The sequence below is a fragment of the Ylistrum balloti genome, unplaced genomic scaffold (genome assembly GCF_031769215.1).
Source record: "Ylistrum balloti isolate Yb309-2 unplaced genomic scaffold, AGI_CSIRO_Ybal_v1 Utg370076, whole genome shotgun sequence".
Lineage (NCBI taxonomy): Eukaryota > Metazoa > Mollusca > Bivalvia > Pectinida > Pectinidae > Ylistrum > Ylistrum balloti.
In genome coordinates, this window is record NW_026782115.1 from 84,827 (window position 1) to 106,904 (window position 22,078).

General features: G+C 35.5%; 1 protein-coding gene across 1 annotated transcript; it reads left to right on the top strand.

Annotated features, from left to right (window-relative positions):
* The first annotated feature begins 7,730 nt into the window (after positions 1–7,730).
* Positions 7,731–20,102, top strand: LOC132549721 (glucose dehydrogenase [FAD, quinone]-like). The gene is made up of 11 exons (XM_060213676.1): positions 7,731–7,908; positions 8,569–8,777; positions 9,246–9,435; positions 12,877–13,005; positions 14,188–14,309; positions 14,526–14,693; positions 15,194–15,344; positions 16,960–17,123; positions 17,470–17,647; positions 19,491–19,719; positions 19,874–20,102. Exons 1-11 carry the CDS (start codon positions 7,785–7,787, stop codon positions 20,037–20,039), a joined length of 1,830 nt encoding a protein of 609 aa, XP_060069659.1. The 5' UTR covers positions 7,731–7,784; the 3' UTR covers positions 20,040–20,102.
* The last annotated feature ends 1,976 nt before the right edge of the window (positions 20,103–22,078 follow it).

The window sequence follows — 22,078 nt, forward strand, 5'->3', positions numbered from 1 at the left end:
TAGTTGAAACAGTATAATAGACACATATATAGGCTCTAATATCAGAAAAATGGTTACACACTAATAAATAACGATATTCGTCACCGACTTCATCAACATTACAAATTTCACATTCCCTATCATTCCTTGTAACAGCATTCCATCTGCCATCCTCCATAGGAAGACGATGGTTTGTCGTTCTGTAATTTGTTAGACACTGCCAACAATAATTTGGAATATTACTTGTTAAATTATCTTTTCAGCTCAAGCGTAAATAGTATATATAAATTTTCAACAGAGCTTGACCAAGTTTGTATACAGTGATCGTATCATCTTTGTTTAATGACCTGTTTTAACCTGTTGATATTTAAAACATGACTGGCCATACCATACATCATCTATACCACATTCTTCTAATACAGTCCTAATAAACTGTAACCATGGACTATCTAATGAATAATTATAATTTAATCGAAAAATTGTAAAGAACATGAGACAACTTGTTTTCATTTGATGTAACTATTCTAGCTTTTTAAAAATTAATGTTTTGCAAATAAGAAATGTAAGATGTAAGATATTTTTGTATGTCAAAAATTTTTTTAATAATATCTTTGTCAGTGTAAAATGTAAAACAACTCTCTTCCTGACTGAGGAAACGAATTTGGAGGAGGAGTACTTTGTCATCAGTTTAGCAGGAAACAGAAACGATACGGCAGCAAACAATGAAAGAAAAAATACATCAAATAACATGTTGTAGCATCACAATGTGTCAGATCAGTGAACACATCCTAAAACGAAAATAAAAAGTTCCGGAAACATACGAAATCGCAGACCCATGACAAACGCTGACTCAGAACAAGGCTCATTCCTGAGCAACAAGCAGTTCCATGCTTAAAGAGTTCACTGTTGGTCGAATCATATGTTAGACACTGCCAACAATAATTTGGAATATTACTTGTTAAATTATCTTTTCAGCTCAAGCGTAAATAGTATATATAAATTTTCAACAGAGCTTGACCAAGTTTGTATACAGTGATCGTATCATCTTTGTTTAATGACCTGTTTTAACCTGTTGATATTTAAAACATGACTGGCCATACCATACATCATCTATACCACATTCTTCTAATACAGTCCTAATAAACTGTAACCATGGACTATCTAATGAATAATTATAATTTAATCGAAAAATTGTAAAGAACATGAGACAACTTGTTTTCATTTGATGTAACTATTCTAGCTTTTTAAAAATTAATGTTTTGCAAATAAGAAATGTAAGATGTAAGATATTTTTGTATGTCAAAAATTTTTTTAATAATATCTTTGTCAGTGTAAAATGTAAAACAACTCTCTTCCTGACTGAGGAAACGAATTTGGAGGAGGAGTACTTTGTCATCAGTTTAGCAGGAAACAGAAACGATACGGCAGCAAACAATGAAAGAAAAAATACATCAAATAACATGTTGTAGCATCACAATGTGTCAGATCAGTGAACACATCCTAAAACGAAAATAAAAAGTTCCGGAAACATACGAAATCGCAGACCCATGACAAACGCTGACTCAGAACAAGGCTCATTCCTGAGCAACAAGCAGTTCCATGCTTAAAGAGTTCACTGTTGGTCGAATCATATGAGACAAGAGTGATGTAACACCTGTGTAAAACAGTAGTCTAACTGTGTATGTATCACTGTATGGTGGTTTATCAGAAACATAAACTTGATTTCACAATGGTTACAGTACTATAGACAATATTTATGTACTGGGTTCGTTAATTAAGATATTGAAATCTCGAAAACAGAAGTTTTTCTATGCCTTTATAGATTTTTGACATTTGACACAGTGTGGGGTTAGGACGCTTCTTAAAAGCGGAATAAACGAGATTTTTTCAATTTATATTTTATATGTATCGATTTATTAAATCCTGTGTTACGGTAGATAACATTGTAACGGTATCAAGTACTGGGAAGACTTTCAAATTTAAAGTGAATGTTAATCAAACAAAATTTGCCGAAAGACGCGTCTTTGTGGTACCAGGATAACTTCATGATAATCTGTAGTAAAGCGTTCCTCCATCTGAAAAAAAATTACAAAACAGCCATGAGAGCAAAATACACCCCGAGCTAAGTTACTAAGTGTAACACACTCATTACGTCGTATTGTAGACAGCATCATCATTGGTGGTTATGATGTATATTCTTATCTCTCTTACCTCCCTTGGTACAGAAATAAGTCAGGCTATCAGTAACTTTTATGATGATGTGAAGTCTAGGTCAGAGGCAAGTGAGATAACTGTAAGACAGCTGGACAGTGAAATGAAGGAACATCGCCGATATAAGGACATGGTAGAGTGCGAGTTCATTTCTCTAAGGAAGGAGTGCGATGAACTTCATAGTGCTGTGGAAGACCTTCAGTGCCGTTCGATGAAGAACAATTTAGTATTTACTGGACTCCGTGAACAATACAACGAAAATACAGAGGACAAGATCAGAGAATTCATATGGAAAGAACTTGGAATACAGTCAACCATAGAATTTGGTAATGTTCATCGTTTTAAGAAACGCATCCCCGGGAGAAACTGTCCAATAGTCGCTCGATTCATTTATGTTACAAGCTTATTAAAGAAGGTGTGGAGGGTAAAATGTTAAATATTATACGTGCCTTGTACAATGATATAAAATGTTGTGTTAAATTTAATGATTCTTTGTCCGATTTCTTCAGTTGTAAGAACGGATTGTTTCAAGGCGAAATAATGTCGCCGATTTTATTTTCCGTATATATTAACGATTGTGAGATGCACTTTTTAACAGAAAATTGTCCTTCAACTGAACTTCAAACTATTAATCTATTTTTATTAATGTATGCAGATGATATGATATTATTAGCTGAATCGGCAGAAGGATTGCAAAAAATGTTGGATTCATTATTACAATATACTAATAAATGGAATTTAACTGTAAATGTTAACAAAACTTAAGTGATGGTTTTCAGAAATGGTGGTAAGTTGAAGGAGACAGATAAATGGTTTTATACTGGTAGTTTGTTAGAAACTGTTGATAGTTTTAATTATCTTGGAATAATGATGGAATTTAATGGTAAATTCAATTTGACGCAACAGAATATAGCTGAGCAAGGAAGGAAGGCATTATTTGGTATAACAAACATTTGTAAGAAAAATTATTTCAATATTGAAACTCAACTTAGCGTTTTTGCCACTTTCGTATGTAGCATACTGAACTATGGATCTGAAGTTTGGGGTTTCCATAAGGCGTCAGATATGGAAAAGTTACATGTAAATTTTTGAAAGAGAATCTTAGGGTTAAGAAAAGTACACAAACGTAATGATATATCAAGAATTATAAAAACATTATAAAGATATAAGGAAACGTTTTATTAAAAAGTATTACTATACGAAACCAAGTATGGCAAAATTTATACAACTTTTGGAAACAGAAAATACTAAAGATCTGTCGAATTTAGGAAAATTTACAAGTATTAGTAACAAAAGGAGAATAAATAATGTTTAAGACATTAATTTAATTTATATGTGTAGAGTTAGATATATGGACTTATTCTCTACACTTTGATCCTGTGTACGTGGTCTGTGTGTGCTGTGTGTTATGTATTTCCTATGTTTGTTGTTTGATACACCGTAAGGTTTAAAGTAAATAAACTGAACTGAACTGATTTAGATTGTGCAGGCTCGGCTTCTATTTAGATTGGGCAGCTCAGCCTCTATTCAGATTGTGCAAGCTAAGCCTCTACTCAGATTATGGAAGCTTAGCATTTATTTAGATTGTGCAAGTTTAGCGTGTATTTAAATGGTGCAAGTTTAGCGTCTTTTAAGATTGTCCAAGCTCAGCGTCTATTTAGAGTGTGCAAGCTTAGCGTTTGTTTAGATTGTGCATATTCAGCGTCTATTTAGATTGTGCAATCTTAGTGCCTATTTAGATTGTGCACGCTTAGTGCCTATTTCGATAGTGCAATCTTAGTGCCTATTTCGATAGTGCACGCTTAGTGCCTATTTCGATAGTGCACGCTTAGTGCTTATCTAAATTGTGCAAGCTTAGAGCATATTTCGATAGTGCACGCTTAGTGCTTATCTAAATTGCGCACGCTTAGTGCCTATTTCGATAGTGCACTCTTAGTGCCTATTTAGATTGTGCAATCTTAGTGCCTATTTCGATAGTGCACGCTTAGTGCCTATTTCGATAGTGCACGCTTAGTGCCTATTTCGATAGTGCAATCTTAGTGCCTATTTCGATAGTGCAATCTTAGTGCCTATTTCGATAGTGCACGCTTAGTGCCTATTTCGATAGTGCACGCTTAGTGCTTATCTAAATTGTGCAAGCTTAGAGCATATTTCGATAGTGCATGCTTAGTGCTTATCTAAATTGTGCACGCTTAGTGCCTATTTTGATAGTGCAAGCTTAGTGCCTATTTAGATTGTGCAATCTTAGTGCCTATTTCGATAGTGCACGCTTAGTGCCTATTTCGATAGTTCACGCTTAGTGCTTATCTAAATTGTGCAAGCTTAGAGTATATTTAGATTGTGAAAACTACGCGTCTTTTAAGATAAATATTGAATTTTTAAAAAAGGAACAAATTCTTTGCCAGCACAGCGCCTATTAAGAGTCGTTGGGTTATCCGACTCCTAAAAATCTTATGTTATTACACAGTACTGAAGAGTCTAGGAATGAAGAGACAGTGAGACAGGGGATCTCAATCAGAATTGGAAAATTTCTAAATTGTCGAATACGAACCTTGTGTCGTGTTTGGGAGCTTAATAATTTTCTCAGAAGTGTTGAGGTCCCCTGTCAAACCCACATAACACGGAAGGGGAGAACAAGTCTTACACTGACTGTAATTCTAGTGAAGATGCCAATAACACAATGAAATTACAGTCTTGTATCTTTTATATTAAATTGTGCAACATGATCAGTTTTAGAAATCAACACAGATACATTTTTGTATAATAATTTTTTCACATATATCAAACTTTCCAAGTATTTCGTGACCAGCTCATTCAGGAATCAATTTGACTCATTTTCAGAAAACAATGACTCTCGCACTGGGTTTGTTTCAAACAGGTATTTCCTGACCAGTCGTCAACAGCCTGTAACACTAAATGTTGACATACGAAAATGACATGAAAGAAAGTCATCTCTGGTACTCCAGACATCTTCAATATCCAACTGTTCGAAGAGTTGCTGATGTATCCTAGATATTTCTCTTATTGTCTTAGTCCATCAATGTGAATTTCTATCAACATCATGTGATGTAATTATTAAGGAAAAGGGCTTGGGTAAGTTGTAAAGACCGTTGCAATGATTTTGGGACTCTGATATTTGAGTCCTGCACTCATTCTTTTCCTACGGGACTTGCAACTCGACTTAAAATCCTAGAAGAATGATTGGGTTACCTTCCATACTTATTGACTTAATGAAATAATTTTAAATTATTTTACACAAATACCTATAACTCTATACCTATTATCGCCCTTCCCCAAATTCCCAGACCAGTACTAAACGAATCATACACACTACACAACGTTCAGTTTTAATGTTCATGTGAGCGCTATTTACAAAATGTGTGATTCTATCGCACAGTTGTAGGCACGACACATTAAAGTACTACACCATTTTCCTTCATGATTTTCTACAATTGCTTTAAACTCATCCATGCGTGAACGATTTGTGTCATATACGCGCGCGTGTGTGTGTGTAAAGAAAGTATACACAAAGGTATACTCAAGTTATATAGGAAGCCGTACAGTAATAGACACATGTTAATTCGGGATTCAGTCAACTTCGATGGTTATACACGGTAGATATTGATATAGCTATACCTACAACCCCCGTATATACACGTGTGTCTAAATGAACCCCCCCCCCCCCCCCCGTACATACATGTGTGTCTAAATGACACCCCCCACCCCCCGTATATACACGTGTGTCTACATGACATTCATACGAAATTTGTCGACATTGAACCATACGGCGACACCTATCATAATGTTTGCACATGATAACACACACGTACAACACCTCCAAATTTAAAAAAAACGCGTATCAGTATACATGTTATTATATGGGACAGTTAATTTGCTTACTGTGAACCCTTGGACATATGAGGTCGTTGATGTGTAAAGAAGTGTCGGTTTGTATGTTGGTGAAAATAGTATATAAATAGTCACAAGGTTAAAGCGGAGCACCTGGGATTATATCGGGGTAAGTAGTTTGGGGTGATATTAAACGTTCAGCAACATTATGTAGAATTGTAGGTTAAGAGGTTGTCTAAATGTGTTCATCACTCGTATGTCTTGGTATACAACATCAAAAATGTTGTAGGAACACATGTATAGTACAATACAAAAGTAGCAACCTGATGTATATATATATATAAATAAGTACCTACAAAAACTTAATGCGTCTGCTGTGGAATAATTCACTTACCTCCCACAACAAGGTATGATATTATAACCCGCCATAACATGTGTTGTGTACTCTACGCCAGGCTAGGAAATCCATTTGTTAATAAGAGCAACGCAGAGTGGGGAATCCCTGACTACATATGACGAAATGTATGCCTAAGGATATATGTTGTTTATTGTTCTAGCAACATGTACACTAAGATGAAAAATAGGTGACACGGTTCTAAAGTGTTGCAATTCAATTTTCCTTTTAGTAAGACTGCAGTGAACTAAACAAATTCAAATTTTAGTGGCGTGACCTGAACCTTTGTTTTATAACCTTAACTTAATTATATATATATATATATATATATATCAATTGTGTCATGTCTAAAATCTCTAGAGCACATCCAAACACAAAGGGCATCGATGCTGTTCGGAGATAAAGCACTACTGTAGTGATCCCGAAATGTTTGTTGTGTTCATCTGCAAGATTTCAGCGTTAATGTCACCACTGGTTGCCATAACCATATAGACTTTAAATACATCTTGTAGAATACTCACACAAAGACCCTCCATATCAATCCTCCTCCATTAGCATACGTATTTGTTTTATTTATATTTTAGGAACCTCATCAATTGCTTTCCCCAAATACGAATTAGATAAAATTAAGCTGCATTGGACTATGGTTTAGTATCATAATGTGACTGGACGTCTTTATGGAAGCCTTCGTCAATTTGAGTCAGTGCTATATCGCCAAATAGTCGGCTGCAGATCGAACACATCGCAGCCTCCCACTCCACACATACAAACAACTTGCAATTACCAAGAGGCCGACATTAAATGGCCATAGTAGTTGACACAAATACTAAAGCTAGAATTTCTTATCGTGGTTTCAAAATCGATTTATGTACCCTATGACCAAATACAATCCACGGTAGAGAGCAAAAACATCTATACCATTTCATCGTACCGACTCGAAATTACATCACCCAAAAACCTCTCCAATAACCTTTCAATGAATCAGGAATGAGGCTTTGTAAAACTGAGGAATAATATCATATGTCGCGTTGAATGATATGAATGCTCTTAACATGGTACATGGATAGACATACCAATAATAAATTAAACGTGTTATGAAATATTATAGTATAGTTCTGCAGCTGTACCCAACAACGAGTCAACAGATCAAGGACTTGCTGCAAAATTCTTATATAATGTGATGCACCAACACTGCAGGACATTGCTTCTGAATATTTTATTTAGTTGTTTACACTTGTTATACACTTCTGATGAACGCAGTTATTAAGTTTATGCAATTATACGCAGGAACACATCTTAACTGAGCAGAAGTCATCATCTGATATCGTATCTGAGCGATACCAGCGTTAGTATGGCTCGAGTGTCTTTAGCTGTGATTGTAGCCATTATGGCGGCCGTGGCCTATTACTGGGGGTCGTATCAAAAGACTGATTTGTCCACCACTGTGCTGAACAAGACATATGACTATATCATTGGTAAGTTGTCAATAACTACCTGTTTGTCGCTTGTTTTATTTGTTTTTCGTCAGGCAGTCAGGATGATAAATGTTTGCAATAATTACGTAAGCATTACATAAGTCGAGTAAAAGTTTTCTACTCTGAATGTGGACTCGACTTTAAGTGTCCGCAAAGTTGAGGAATGCTTCGGTTTCTGTCCTGAAACCATGACATACTAAAATTGTTAAAGTGGTATCTTGTGATCCATTGAATGCTCAGCGACGAGCATTGAGCGCAGAAGGAGTGTTTAACCGGTTGTCAGTATGATATGACTGGGTGGGTTTTCATACTGTCCAGGTTTTTATACTGTAACACTATACAAACTTCCGTCTGTGACCTGTCATTTATCTTCAGGTGATCCCAGCAGCCTTTATTTTACAGAAACGTTTAATTGATAATTTGATGGGTATAGAAATGTTAAACATGTGTCTTATATACGAACTAGTAACATAAATTCCTTTAGCAAAAAAAGATGATATATTCTGTCGGAATGAAAAAATTAGCTTTTTAGTACAGAAATTCGAGGTTCTGATAACACAAACTTGCTCATTAGAATTAAATGTATTAAGGATAAGCATGTAGATATTTTAGCAATTGATGTTCTCTTTTATATCGCAACTAATTATGTTTACGGTAAAGTTGGTGCCGGGTCTACGGGGTCTGTGATAGCTTCCCGACTATCAGAGGACAAGGACATTAGCGTCCTTCTACTGGAGGCGGGTGGTCAGCCAGAGGAGAATCCTTTGATTGATGTGCCTGTTGCCGCTGTTGACACGCAAGAAACAGAACAGGATTGGAGGTATTATACAGTTCCTCAGAAGAATGCCTGTAAGGCCATGAACGAAAATGTAAGTAAGCAATACAGGTATTGTCAACATTAAGCATCCAGTACTGTAACTTGTGTCATCCTTGATTCTTTTGCGAATTTCTAAATCCCGTGTTAATTTCTGTCAACACTTAACTGGTTTCCTCTTAATTGACAATCAGATATAAAACCTTGTAGTTAAACAAAAACAAAATACATGCAAAAAGGGATAATTGAATGCAGTAAAACATCTTTCATCTTTGTCAATTAAGATACATGTTTCCTTTTTAAAGGATGAAAATAAATGTTGGGCATTAAAACGAACTATCATAATGTCCAACTTCTTGAAAAGAAGTATGTCAAGGCCGTATCGTATAGAATCATGTTCAAGTTCGTGAATGGAATAACATATTTTATAACACTGTAAAACCAAATTTTCACATTGTAATAATGTAGACTGGATGATAATAGAACGTGTTACAATCGAATATGTATGACTTCATCCCCTCAGAGGAGTTATTGGCCACGTGGACACGTTCTTGGTGGAAGTAGTGCACTAAACTGGATGGTGTACATGAGAGGAAATCGCCATGACTTTGACAGCTGGGCAAATGAGGGATGTGATGGATGGAGCTACAAAGATGTCCTCCCTTACTTCATAAAATCGGAAAACGTGGAAATCCCTGAGTTTAAAACTTCGAGTAAGTTTTTGACTATGCATCAATCAGTGTATTTATTTTACGTCATGCTGGCGGTTTAATGATGGTGTACGGACATTAAGTATAAATATAAAACTTCGCGTTCAGTTGATTTTATTCGACTGTAAAGGACGTTGGGGTCAATTTCAAAGGTAACACCATTAGTAACGGGTATGGGCACCGTTTGCGAAGTAAACAGCATTGCAGCGTCGTCGCATGGAACTCGTAAACCGGCGGATAATTCGAGGAGAGATGTTGTTCCATTCAGCGATTAAGGCTTGGGCCAGCTCCTGTAAGTTTGACGGCTGATTTTGACGTTCTCTCACGCGTCATCCAATCGGTGACAAATCAGGTGATTTAGATGGCCAATCTAACACCTGTACGTTATTCTGCTGCAAGAAAGTTCTGCTGATGCGACTGGTGTGCGCTGGTGCGTTATCCTGTTGAAAAATGGCGCCAACGCCATGGCGTCTTAAGAATGCCTAGTACGAGTCCCCCCACAAATACTACCCCAAACCATTACACTTCCGCCACCAAAGCGGTCCCGTTCTGCGACGCAGCAGTTCGCAAAACGCTCCCCTCGTCGCCTCCACATTCTGCGTCTTCCGTCACCGTGTTGCAGACAAAACCTGGACTCATCTAAAAACAGAACATTGTTCCATTGTCGTAAGGCCCAACGACGGTGAACACGGGTCCAGTTACGTCGATTATTACGGTGACAAATTGGGTCCAGCGTAGGGACGCCGCGCTTTCAATTGGTAGGCCCTCAACCTGTTGCGGAATGTTTGGGGAGACACACGACGCCCATGTAATGTCCTTGTAGTCTCTACTGCGGTTACGAATCGATTGCGCAAGTGTATCAATCGTATACGACGGTCATCCCTGGCGGTCGTTTTACGGGGTCGACCGCTTCGGGGACGATCGGATGTTGACTCAGTTTGGTTTAAACGACTTACCAACTGGCAAATTGTCTTAACACTGCAACCAAAATACCGTGCAACTCGACGGCGAGATTCCCCAGCCTGGATCATGCCTACAGCCCTTTCTCTCTGTACTTGAGACAGCCGGGGAATAATGATAAAGTTGATAGATAGCAAGATTCGGTGATTTCTAAGTCCTAAGGATCTAAGGAACAGTTGTCAGTTTTAATGTTTATGAAATTCATGCGAAGATACAAGTTAGTCGCAGAAAACGTCGTGCAGCTCTTTCGCTAATACAGACTCTCACGCTTGAATGATTTTGGTAACCCCCTTGGATTTTGTAATGTAAAACATTACCATTTTCTAATATTGCACAAACGTCATTGTGTTTTCACTCATTTACAGGTATTCGCCAAGGAAACATGTTAACCTTTCTTTTTTGTTGAGAATATATTAATAGTTTATACTATCAAACTTTATGAATGGCTCTTGGTCCATTTCGAAATATGACACGAAGAAAAAAAATGAATTAGAAATCAAAAAGTTTATAATCAGCAAATTTGAATCTTAAATAACTCCGTCATATATTGCGAAGTGTTGATGTGCGGACAGCATATACAAGATTTTTCACTGGCGGAATAAAATCTGAAATGCATGTATAAATGCGTATTTGTATCTATAATAGTGTAATTACCGGTATAATAAGAGGACTTTGAAATAGTGCTGATATAAACACGATATAAATATAAAATCAGTGAAGGCTGGTTCTGAAGTACAATAAAACATCTATTAATCGAACTTCGATGATTCGGATGTACCGGTGTATCGAAGTTTTTGTCCAGGCCCTTATTTTATTCATATATATTACTACTTACTTACCTCCTTAAGAATCGAAGTTTTATAATTCGAGGTATTAAAGTTTTTTCATGACCGTAAACTATGATAGGACAGTCATTGACACCTCATGATTCGGACAAATCATTTACCTGTACAGTACAGTATTTTCACACATTTCAAAAAAGAAAGGTGCTTCCTGTCAATGGGAATACGATAGCCCCCCTATCATTGTGTATTGGTGATGTGATCAGGTACAGTTCGTTCATGGTCAATACCGGAGTCGGATCATCATCGCATCATGCACACAATCAAGCCTAATGAGGCAGTTGGACGAACTATACCAAGGTGATGACGTTCACGAAATGTACCATTGAGCAGATGCAATGTGGGTATTCTGGTACCAATTTCACACTGGCAATACAAACCTGATACTTCAGTCAACCCTGAAAAGTATACAGTCCACAGATTGTTCACTTTTGGAGCAATGTGTGAAAACCAAATTTAAACTCCAATAATCAAATCAGGCATTTCACTGTACGCTATTAGTTCGTACTGCACATCTCCATGAAAATGTTCTGCATCATATGATTTAGCCTGTTTCATCTGATCAACATCGTAAGATCTCTTTTAAGTTTTAACCTCGAGGGAAAATCAGACAAACTGGCCTAGTCATTTTTTCTCTCTTCCTTACCATGATAACGTTTTACATATAAATAATTTACATTCAGCTAACGAAGAGCATCTTTAAACCTATCTTTAAACAAGTTCAGTGTATATGCATTGGCATACTCAGAAAATATATAAAAATCTGGGCAAAATAAAACAGGACATTCGTCAAATCCTGGATTTGGATGAAGAAAATATTTACGGCTGAAATTATTTGTTATAAATTGTACTTGAAAGACGGCTTTAATGACAGCCGACTACATACTTATATCTCAAATATGTTGTTGCCAAATTTGTAAATAATAATAATAAAAAAAAAACGTCAATTAAGAGGCAAGGTGCACATCACATACTTCATTATTGCACCTCGGACTAGAATGCATTGATCTGATTGGACGTTGGCTAAATTAAGGGGGCAGCTGAATATATAGGGGGCAATGGCCGCCATCCATTATAGGCGTCACTTCGTAATTTCAAATCACAGATTGGCGATATTCACATTCTGTTCCGTGTCGGAATATTGGCTAGAGTGAATCCTAGAAGTTGCTATTATCTTGTACGAGTTGTTTCCCCTACACGAAGCACCTATTTGACTCGGATCAAAAAAAGACGACAGCTGCAGACAAGGAAAAAAAACGCCTGGCACTTAACGCAAGACGTTAAAAGCTAATAAGTTGGCCGCTAAAGTGTTCAAAGATTATTTGGTGGAAAAGCAGCATCACAAACTTGGCCATTTTTACATGGATGCCAGGAAATGTGATGGGACGTATTATATATATATATAAATGCAATACATGTCCAAAATTTTAAAAAAATCTTTCGAACCCCTAAGTGGATACATATTACAGAGTATATAGATATACCTGTCCAAATTTTTTTTTTGAAATCTTTCGGAAAGTGGATACACATCTTAGCACTTACCTAATTTTTATTCTATGCAAAAATGATGAAGATATGACATTATAATGTATTATTCTTGTGTGTATTTCGGTACACTATGTTTTTTTCTCTATTTTTTCAGAATATCATGGGAAGGATGGACCACTGTATGTTACTGGTCCTACACAGACTATTCTGCAGGAGAAATACATCCAGGCTGGACAACAGCTGGGTTACAACTTAGTTGACTGTAACGGAGAGGATCAAATAGGTATGAAACAAGCACTAAACAACACTTTAGTATTTTACAATCGTCCTAAAGATACATGCCTTGTTATTCAATGAGTGCATATGTATGATATACACTATAGCACAGCCTACTGTGTATGAACATTCTGGTATATCCTATAGTGAAGCCTCGTTTCTGGTTGATTTAGTGGACATTCCCAATAAACCGTGTTGTGCTGTCTGTAGTCTTGGTTATCGTAGAAACCAACCGGTCCAACAAAATATTTACTGACTTATAAATTCAAGTCTTTGTCTGTGTTTTCTCTATGGTTTAGATGTTCCTTCCTTTCAAACTTTTGTCGAAAGTCAATGCCAAAGAACACAATGTGGAAAACACATCAAATGCAATTAGGGTGAATTGTTCGCCCAACTGCATAGCCATTACAGCACATGGTGGTTCATAATTTTAGCTTCCTGGTGGGTACAAACTTCCCTGCATACTTGTGTATGAACGAGCCACAGCTCGGATCTTCACCCCAAATAACAAAGTCTGATGCTCAACCGACTGAGCTAACCCCTGACCCCAAACCTCTTTTTTCGTTGTTTTAATCAGATATCCATCATAGTAATATTTGTGTCAATTTATGTATATGGAGAGGAACATTTTATAAGTATCTATGCGTAGTAGGTTACAAAAACACCGTATTGATCGGGAGAAAGGGTGGCGAATTGTTTCAGAAAGGGCTCCCTACTCGTTCATATCTCTAACTTGAAATAATGCTATCACAATATTAACAACAGTAACATAAATCGCTAATACCGTAGAGCATATTTTTTTGTAATTCTTTTCTTCCCGCATCACCTTTATGAGGTAAATTTCTTTTTTTTTCTTCCCACCATATATTCCCATCAATACAGGACCCTGATTTTTTGTATTAATCGTGAATATTGTTGGTGTTCTAACCTTGATTTGCTGTTATTGAATAGACAATAGAATATTGTTATTCTAATGTAGCAATTTTAGATTTTCTTCGAATTTCCTTCCATCTTTCATTCTACTGTCTTCATAACTACAAAGCAGGACCTCATGTAATGCAAATTTGATAAAGATTCATAGCGCTGAATAAATGTCTCTACAACCTCTTGGTAATGTGGCCAAGCATTCATTAAATCACACATCAACAGCGATAACATCTTCTGCATCACTTTGTTTTTATGACATCAGGATTTTGCAGGATGCAAGCCACAATACACAACGGCGTGAGGTGGAGCACATATCAAGCTTTCCTCAAGCCAGTTATGTCAAGGCCAAACTTACAGGTAGCAACGCGAGCATTTGTTACTAAGGTAAATACAACAATAATGTAACACGAACTCTTATAAATACTAGTATTTCTCAAGTTTAATGTTGTTTCAGCTTACTGAATGTAGTACGTGTGATGAAAACGCCATACTAAAATTTCGCTATATCAAGTGCGTCTCATTCGAATACAGAAGCATTTTGTTATATTTTCATGAAAATAAGTATGACGTAATCTAATAATTTGAAAAATCTTATTACAGGTTATCATAGAGAACAAGAGGGCAGTTGGAGTGGAGCTGATAAGAGGAAATCGTAAAGTAAAAGTTTACGCTAATAAGGAAGTGATACTATCAGGAGGTGCCGTTAACTCACCCCAGATACTGATGTTGTCTGGAATCGGTCCTAAGCAACACCTTAAGGAAATAGGGGTATGTGCAGGAGCATTGGTTTTATTCCTATTTCACTGATTCCTTATCGTCAACGCAAGACTTTAATTCTCCGATTTTCTCCTCTCTACCGTTATTTTATGTTAATGAGGAACAATGTTTGACAACCATAATGTTTCTTTTTCCCCTCAGTGTTGAAGAGTTTTCAATAACATACAAAAGATACACAAATGAATAACAACTTGTTTAGCTCTACTTAGTAAGACACAGTAAAGCCAAGCTGTTTCGCCTTTCTAGGAATCATCGGTGGTGTTAAAGGCCGAAACTTTGAAACCATGGAGAAAACTAAAGAGAATCCAATGTGACCGAGATAAAAGTCAAAATCTAGATGAAAAGTCCACTTGCCCATGATTCAATAATTTTCGTTATAGAATGTTCAAAACTCATTCTTTTTACAATCAAACTGCAAGTGACAGTAACATGGTTGGAACTTTCTCTTCGAAAATCGAAGTTTTATTATTCGTCTATTGTCTATGTTACAGATAGACGTAGTCGCCGATCTGCCGGTGGGTAACAACCTACAGGACCATATCCTCATACCTGTTGTTCGGAACATCAACATCAGTGCAGCATTGACGGAGTCGATGGCCAACAATGTTTTTACATTATTACAATATATTTTACTTAAATCAGGTATATCTTTAAACACATATTAAAGAGTTCGTTAAAATAAGGTATTTTAAGCATTATTTTTGTAAAAGAAATCTTGATAAAACCTGAATACTACAACATGTTCTCTCCTGAAATAGTCTAATTGTTTTGCTGGATTGCGGGACATTTGTGAATACCAGGTAATGAAAAATGATATCGTGTCTCAAAAGTGGCTTCGTTATTACCACCGATAGATTTAAAACATAATTTTACATATTTTAAATTGTTTGTAAACGCTTTTTAACGCATCAATGGCAAAAGGATTGAAATACGTATATAGACAACAAATTACAGTCGATCAAACCGACTATAGGAGAATGGTATCCTTGTTACAGAGGCAGGCGCAAAGATAAGGTCGTCTCGTCCTTGCCAGTCTTCGAATGAATTATACATACATTACACAGTCGTATAGATTGAGGAACGATTACCAGCCTCATTTACAACAAAACACATTTTTAGACTGTGTTACGTCCCACAAGAGATAGATTTATGATAGAATGGTAAATCTTTTACTCTTTTTGAAACAATAAACATATGTAATACGTTATATTTTAGTCTGTTCACAAGATTTGATTTACTTTGACTACTTTTGAAAGCTATATTTGCGAAATTGGTTTTGGTACCTTTTTATACACCTTTTTGTTCCAGCCCTATTGTCTCTCTGTGTTGAGGTCCAGTTAAAAAATATGAGATTCCATGGTTAAGCCTATACTGAAAATACGTCATCTTTTAATTATGAAGGATGGTTGTAAAATGCTGCATACGTCTATTTTGTACTATAATAATCTGGAACTAATTGTAATACACTATTAAACAATAGTAATTTCTGATATTGTCTGGAACTAATTGTCATACACTATGACATAATAATAATAATTTCTGTAATAATCTGAAACTAATTAGCATAAACTATTAAATAATAATAATTTCTGTAATAATCTTAAACTAATTGTTATACACTATTAAACAATAATAATAATTTCATATCAAAATGTGAAACTTGTTAATTATAATGGACATTAATGAAATACGGAAAGTGAATTTAGTTATTGGGCAAAATATAAATATGTGTTCAAACATAGCTACCACATATCTTACAGTGATGAATACAGTTTTTGAATGATGTTATGTTATTGTATCCCAAAATTTCTTTATGGAGTTTAATTCTAATTAATGTTCACATTTTGGCTTCGGAATATTTATCATTAAGAATCATTAAGATGGTTTCAGGTATGTTTAAGGAGGATGGGAGGCTAAAATGTCAGTTGTTAACGGAAGCCAGACGAAAGGTGATCGCAATAGGTCTCGGGTATCTTAAAATCATTTTAGAATTTTAAGTTCTGCATGTCTTTTGGGAAAGAATTTTGATGTTGGAAATAAATAAAGACTCGATATGTCAACGGAATGAACGGGGCACAATAAGAACAAAAGATTTGCAAAGAAATATTTTAAAAGGCACAAGGAAATAAAGATAATGGGTCATAGACAACATTTGCCATATAAATGTGCGTAAATCCAAGTAAGTAATGTCACATCACTAAATAAGAACATATATAAAAGAAAAATGTTCTCAATGAATTAACATTTTTATTATAAGGTCTTTTTGCGGCAACTACATTGGAAGGTATGGGGTTTGTATATACCACGGATGGTGCAACTAAGGATGCTGGGCGGGGTCCAGATATACAGCTTCATTTCCTGAGTGCACATGGGCTGACAGAAGAAGCTAGACCGCACATGCATTTGAATTACAGGGATGACGTAAGTGTTACCCGACCACAACAGTAGACAAATAATCGTACTAAAGATAAAATCATTCTAAGTGACTAGATGCCATTCAAGGTTGGGATTTCAACATCATTATAAATACACAAAACATTTCAATTATTTCACAACACAATCGTAAACAAGACATAATTCATAAATATACATTGTAACTTAATAATATTCATATCTTCAAATCTAAAATGTGAATGTATCTACTTTTTAATTACTAGCTTCATTTCAAAAGAATTCAAATGATAAACCATTTGAGTAAGAAATTAAACAAAATTTCCTTTGCGCAGAAAATTTACAAGTTTGGTAAATGCCTATTAAAAATTTTCAGATTATGGACAAGATACTAACATATGATACAGCCAATGAGACAATATCATTTTTACCCACTCTCCTCCATCCTAAAAGTAAAGGAACAATCCGTCTTAAAAGTAGGGATCCCTTCGACCATCCCGACATAGATCCAAAGTACCTGGAACACCTAGATGATGTCAAAACTCTCGTATCAGGTGCGTGTGATAGTATAGAAAAAATACTTTTCGATCAATGCATAAAAAAACAGAAATTCTTATGATCAAACATTTTGTTAAGAATAGGTACAAACTGTTGTTGTTGTTGTTGTTGTTGTTGTTGTTGTTGTTGTTGTTGTTGTTGTTGTTGTTGTTGTTGTTGTTGTTGTTGTTGGGATTATTTTTCAGAAATGCATATCACATATATTATAACATGTAAAGCTTTACAAACAAGTATTATTGCTACAGGTCTGTAACACATATTACTGTAAACATCAATATCATTAGGATATTAATTGTCGACTCCTGAAAAAAGCACAAGGAAAATATTGACCAGGTAATCCGGAAGAGTAAGCGTCTTCTGCTTTATCTATTACATCCTCCATGTAAATCTTTGACAATCGAAGAAGGTCTTGTCACGGTTTCAAATGAGAACAAGGTATACAACAAAGAAACCAATAGGCTAACCAACGAGCATTAAACACGTCCAGTCTCATATCACACAAAGAAATAGAAATTTTCTCAAATGGATCTATTTGACGACAGCACAACTTCCCCATAACTTCCATAAATCTGCAATATTTATGACCCATTCTCGGCCCCCATCAGCTCTCAATCTTATCGCTATACCATCAGAGTTAAACGAATGACAGTAACTCTGGGATATCAGATTGTTATAACTCTGTGCTATAAATTTGCGACATTTTGCACAAAACTCGTGATATTTGGAACAGGCCTGTAAACTCTGTAGGACTTTTTTGTGTTTCTTGCACTTCGAAATTTACATATATAGAATATGTGTCTATTTTTGTTTTTGTTTAGTAGTCAAATTTCTTTGTAGGTTTCTCTGTTGAAAAATCTTTTATATTCTTTGTCTGATAATTAGTTTATCAACAAGTCCTAGAAGGACGAAATATTGTATGGTGCAGTTTGATGAATTGTTTGGCTCTACTATTTTCACACTTGTGTGTCTTTTGTACAATCTTTATCAAATGCCATGTATTATGTCAATATAATGTGTCGTCTTCATGCCATTCCTGAACAGATTTTATCTCACTGGTAATTTGATATACATTCTTTATTTCCATGTTAAAACATGTTCTTCATCACCTGTACTTGTTTACTTTAAATGAGATATAGGCCATCAGGTGTTTTAAAATCAGTATCATTGCCTTCACGATTGATGTGTGATATATTTTCCATGCTGATGGAAAGACTTTTTTGTAAACTCTGATAACCAGCTATCTTTATATATTAACGATTTCAATAGCAGCACGGATCAGAATATACACCTGTACTGGACTTTTTCTGTAATTGTCATACATACGATTGTATACGAATTCCGAAATTTACTTAATTACATGGCAAGTGCATCCCCTATCTAGTTTTTTCACATTTCTTTTGATTATTTTGTATATCTAAGTCACCACCTAGCTTCAAAAGCTAAGGCTTTTAGTATCACTGAAGAGTCTTAGGAGACAGAATTCATTGTTTGGCTCTGCTGTATCCGAAGTTTTATTCACTTTACAATGTGTGTCTTTTGTACAATCATTTCAAAGAATTCTTTTGATGAAATGAAGATCTGTTGACCTATACTCTATAACATATTTTATTTTCATCTTCTGTGTTGGTTATCAATGGATTTCTTTGCATCTTTTGCCAATACAGTTTTCTTCGCCAAATAACAGTTGTAGGACATGTAAGAGCAAGCATCTGCCAGTATGATGTATAAAATTGGAGCTAACGGACATCCTCATATATCTTATACCAAATCAAACCGGATTTTTATTCGTAGATTGACATAATTGTTATTTATCACTAATACTAAGTTACATTATTTCAGCAATGAGAATCCTTGAGAAACTTATCGACACGCCAGTCCTGCGAGAGATAGGAATGAAGCTTGAAAGTAAATCAACTCTGGACCAAATATGTGCTGAGCATACCTTTCGGTCAGATGCATTCTGGGAATGTTACATACGTCATTTTACTGTAACGGTATACCATCCCACAAGCACCTGTCGTATGGGAACTACGGACGACCCAACAGCTGTGGTTGATTCCTCACTTCGGTAAGTCATTCTTTGTAATATATCAATAAATCAATAGTTATCGATTCCATGATTTTTTTTCTTGGTTCGATCAATAATTATTCCATTTAACACATATCTTTGATTAACAGAATTTAAACATTGTAATTAAGTTACGTTTACGTTTTACTTATAGTGTCAATGGTATATCTGGACTTCGCGTGGCTGACGCGTCTGTAATGAGGAACGTCCCGTCAGCCAATACAAACGCCGCATGCATTATGATTGGAGAAAAGGCGGCCGACCTCATCAGAGGCATTGATTCTGTTAAGAATATACGACGAAATCTAGGGGAAATTTGATCAAAAAAATGCTACGTTAGTTAAATGATTTTCAACAATGCGTTATTTCATAATCATATGTTCATAATGTACAGTGAGATAAGAATATTAAAATATTGAAATGTTTATAAAATCTCGTTTCATTTTCTATGCAATGTTTGTATTTCTGTCGTGATCATCTGTACATATAACACAAAATATTCGGTACAATAATTCATGCATATATACGTAACATACAATATATGGTCAAAACGTCCAAAACAGACTATGGACATTCTCTATGCCACTGCATGATAGCAAGACCTGATTAATGTGTGGTACCATTTCTTTCTTGTCTTATCTGTGAACATTACAGTGAAACAGATCTATGTTCCGTTGCAACAAATGCGATCTTTTACATTTTTCTTCTCTCTAAGTATCAAACTTTTGTACTGAGGAAATTAATCCGATCTGATTGAATGAATAGAGCCCTGGAGTATCGAGGATGGTCTAACAGATGAATCAGGAGTACCAGCTCGAGTCCCTGGCGTGTCAAATTAGATGTATCTGTCGTGTGCAAAATGCATCAGAAAACACCAAAATACCACCATGTAAACAGAATTATGATAAAAAAAACTCCAATTTAATAAAACTAATGCAAAATATGACAAAACGAAACACGGGTATCAAACACGTCCAACTTCATATCTTATAAGGACAATATTTCCCAATGAGATCATTATAACGACTGGAAACCCTACATCATTTTAAAAACTGTAGTTGAACACATTGTTTTGTTTGGGTTTTTTTAATGTAAGATTACATCCAAATATCTTGTAATAAGCATACAAGGGAAATTCAGTATCATAGAGATTCAATATCGAAACGTTATGGAAATGTAGCAATACATCAACTTCAGTATAACAAGGCTGTATATAATTAGACACAGCAGAGTCATATATTGAATTAAAATGTATCATATAGCTGTTTCGTCCTTCTACGACTCGTAAGTGATGCTAAGGGGCTAAATTTGTAAACCTAGGAGGCGGCTGAGGTAAATCCAAAGAGAACGAAAAAAAGGCGTCATAATTAAGATGAGGAGGTGCATTTGCCGCGTACTTCACACATATTAATATGGTTTAGGATCGGACCGCACCAATTTGTTGTTTGTTATTGTATTAAATACATGTATCGTTAAAGAAGAATAAAACTGTTTTAGAACATCTAAATACTAATTTTTAAAAGAATTTGAAATAACAGCTCATGTTTTTAAGAGGCAGTGTATTTGAGAGAGAGAGAGAGAGAGAGAGAGAGAGAGGTGATTTCTCCACACAACGCGTTGAACAAACTGGTGAGTTGTATTTCCTTTTCTTAGAGCAATTTATGTAAATGACTTATAAAGTAAGCGCGAGAGAGATAGACAGAGACACACAGTGAGAGAGAAGGGAGGGGGGTGTCTTCAATTTTGTAAAGGAATTATGAAATTCTGAATATCTAAATTATACTTGACATTCAATGAATATTTTCCTTTTGTGCAATGTATATGTGAGAGAGAGAGAGAGAGAAAAGCGGAGATTTCAATCGGAAATAGTTTGATTCTAGTATCGTTTTGCCATTCATTTGGACTTCATATGTAAACGTCACGGAGGCTAGGACATAAAAACATGATGTCGTGTTAGATAGAACAACCGGGCTCACGACTAAATCCTGAAAACGAGGTCCCAAACTATCGTCTGTTAATTCTATATCTATTGTTATTACACAAATATATTACAACTCGAGTATATTTTAAAGCCTAACATGAGTTTTTATCGTGATGTTTTATTAACTAGTTTTTTTTTCTTAGACAAGTTATGTGGTGAACTCTATGCATGTGCCATACTACTGCTTGTCAAAATCGATGACGTAATCCATTGTGATATGGTAACGCTACATAAATGATGACATTACCTTTTCGTGAGTGAAGTTTTATAATAAACGCGCGTGGGTTTACGAACTGATTGAAATATCAACACAATAACTGCAAACACATAACATGATTTCTGGCTCTGAAATGAAAGTTCATATTTATTTACCAAAAA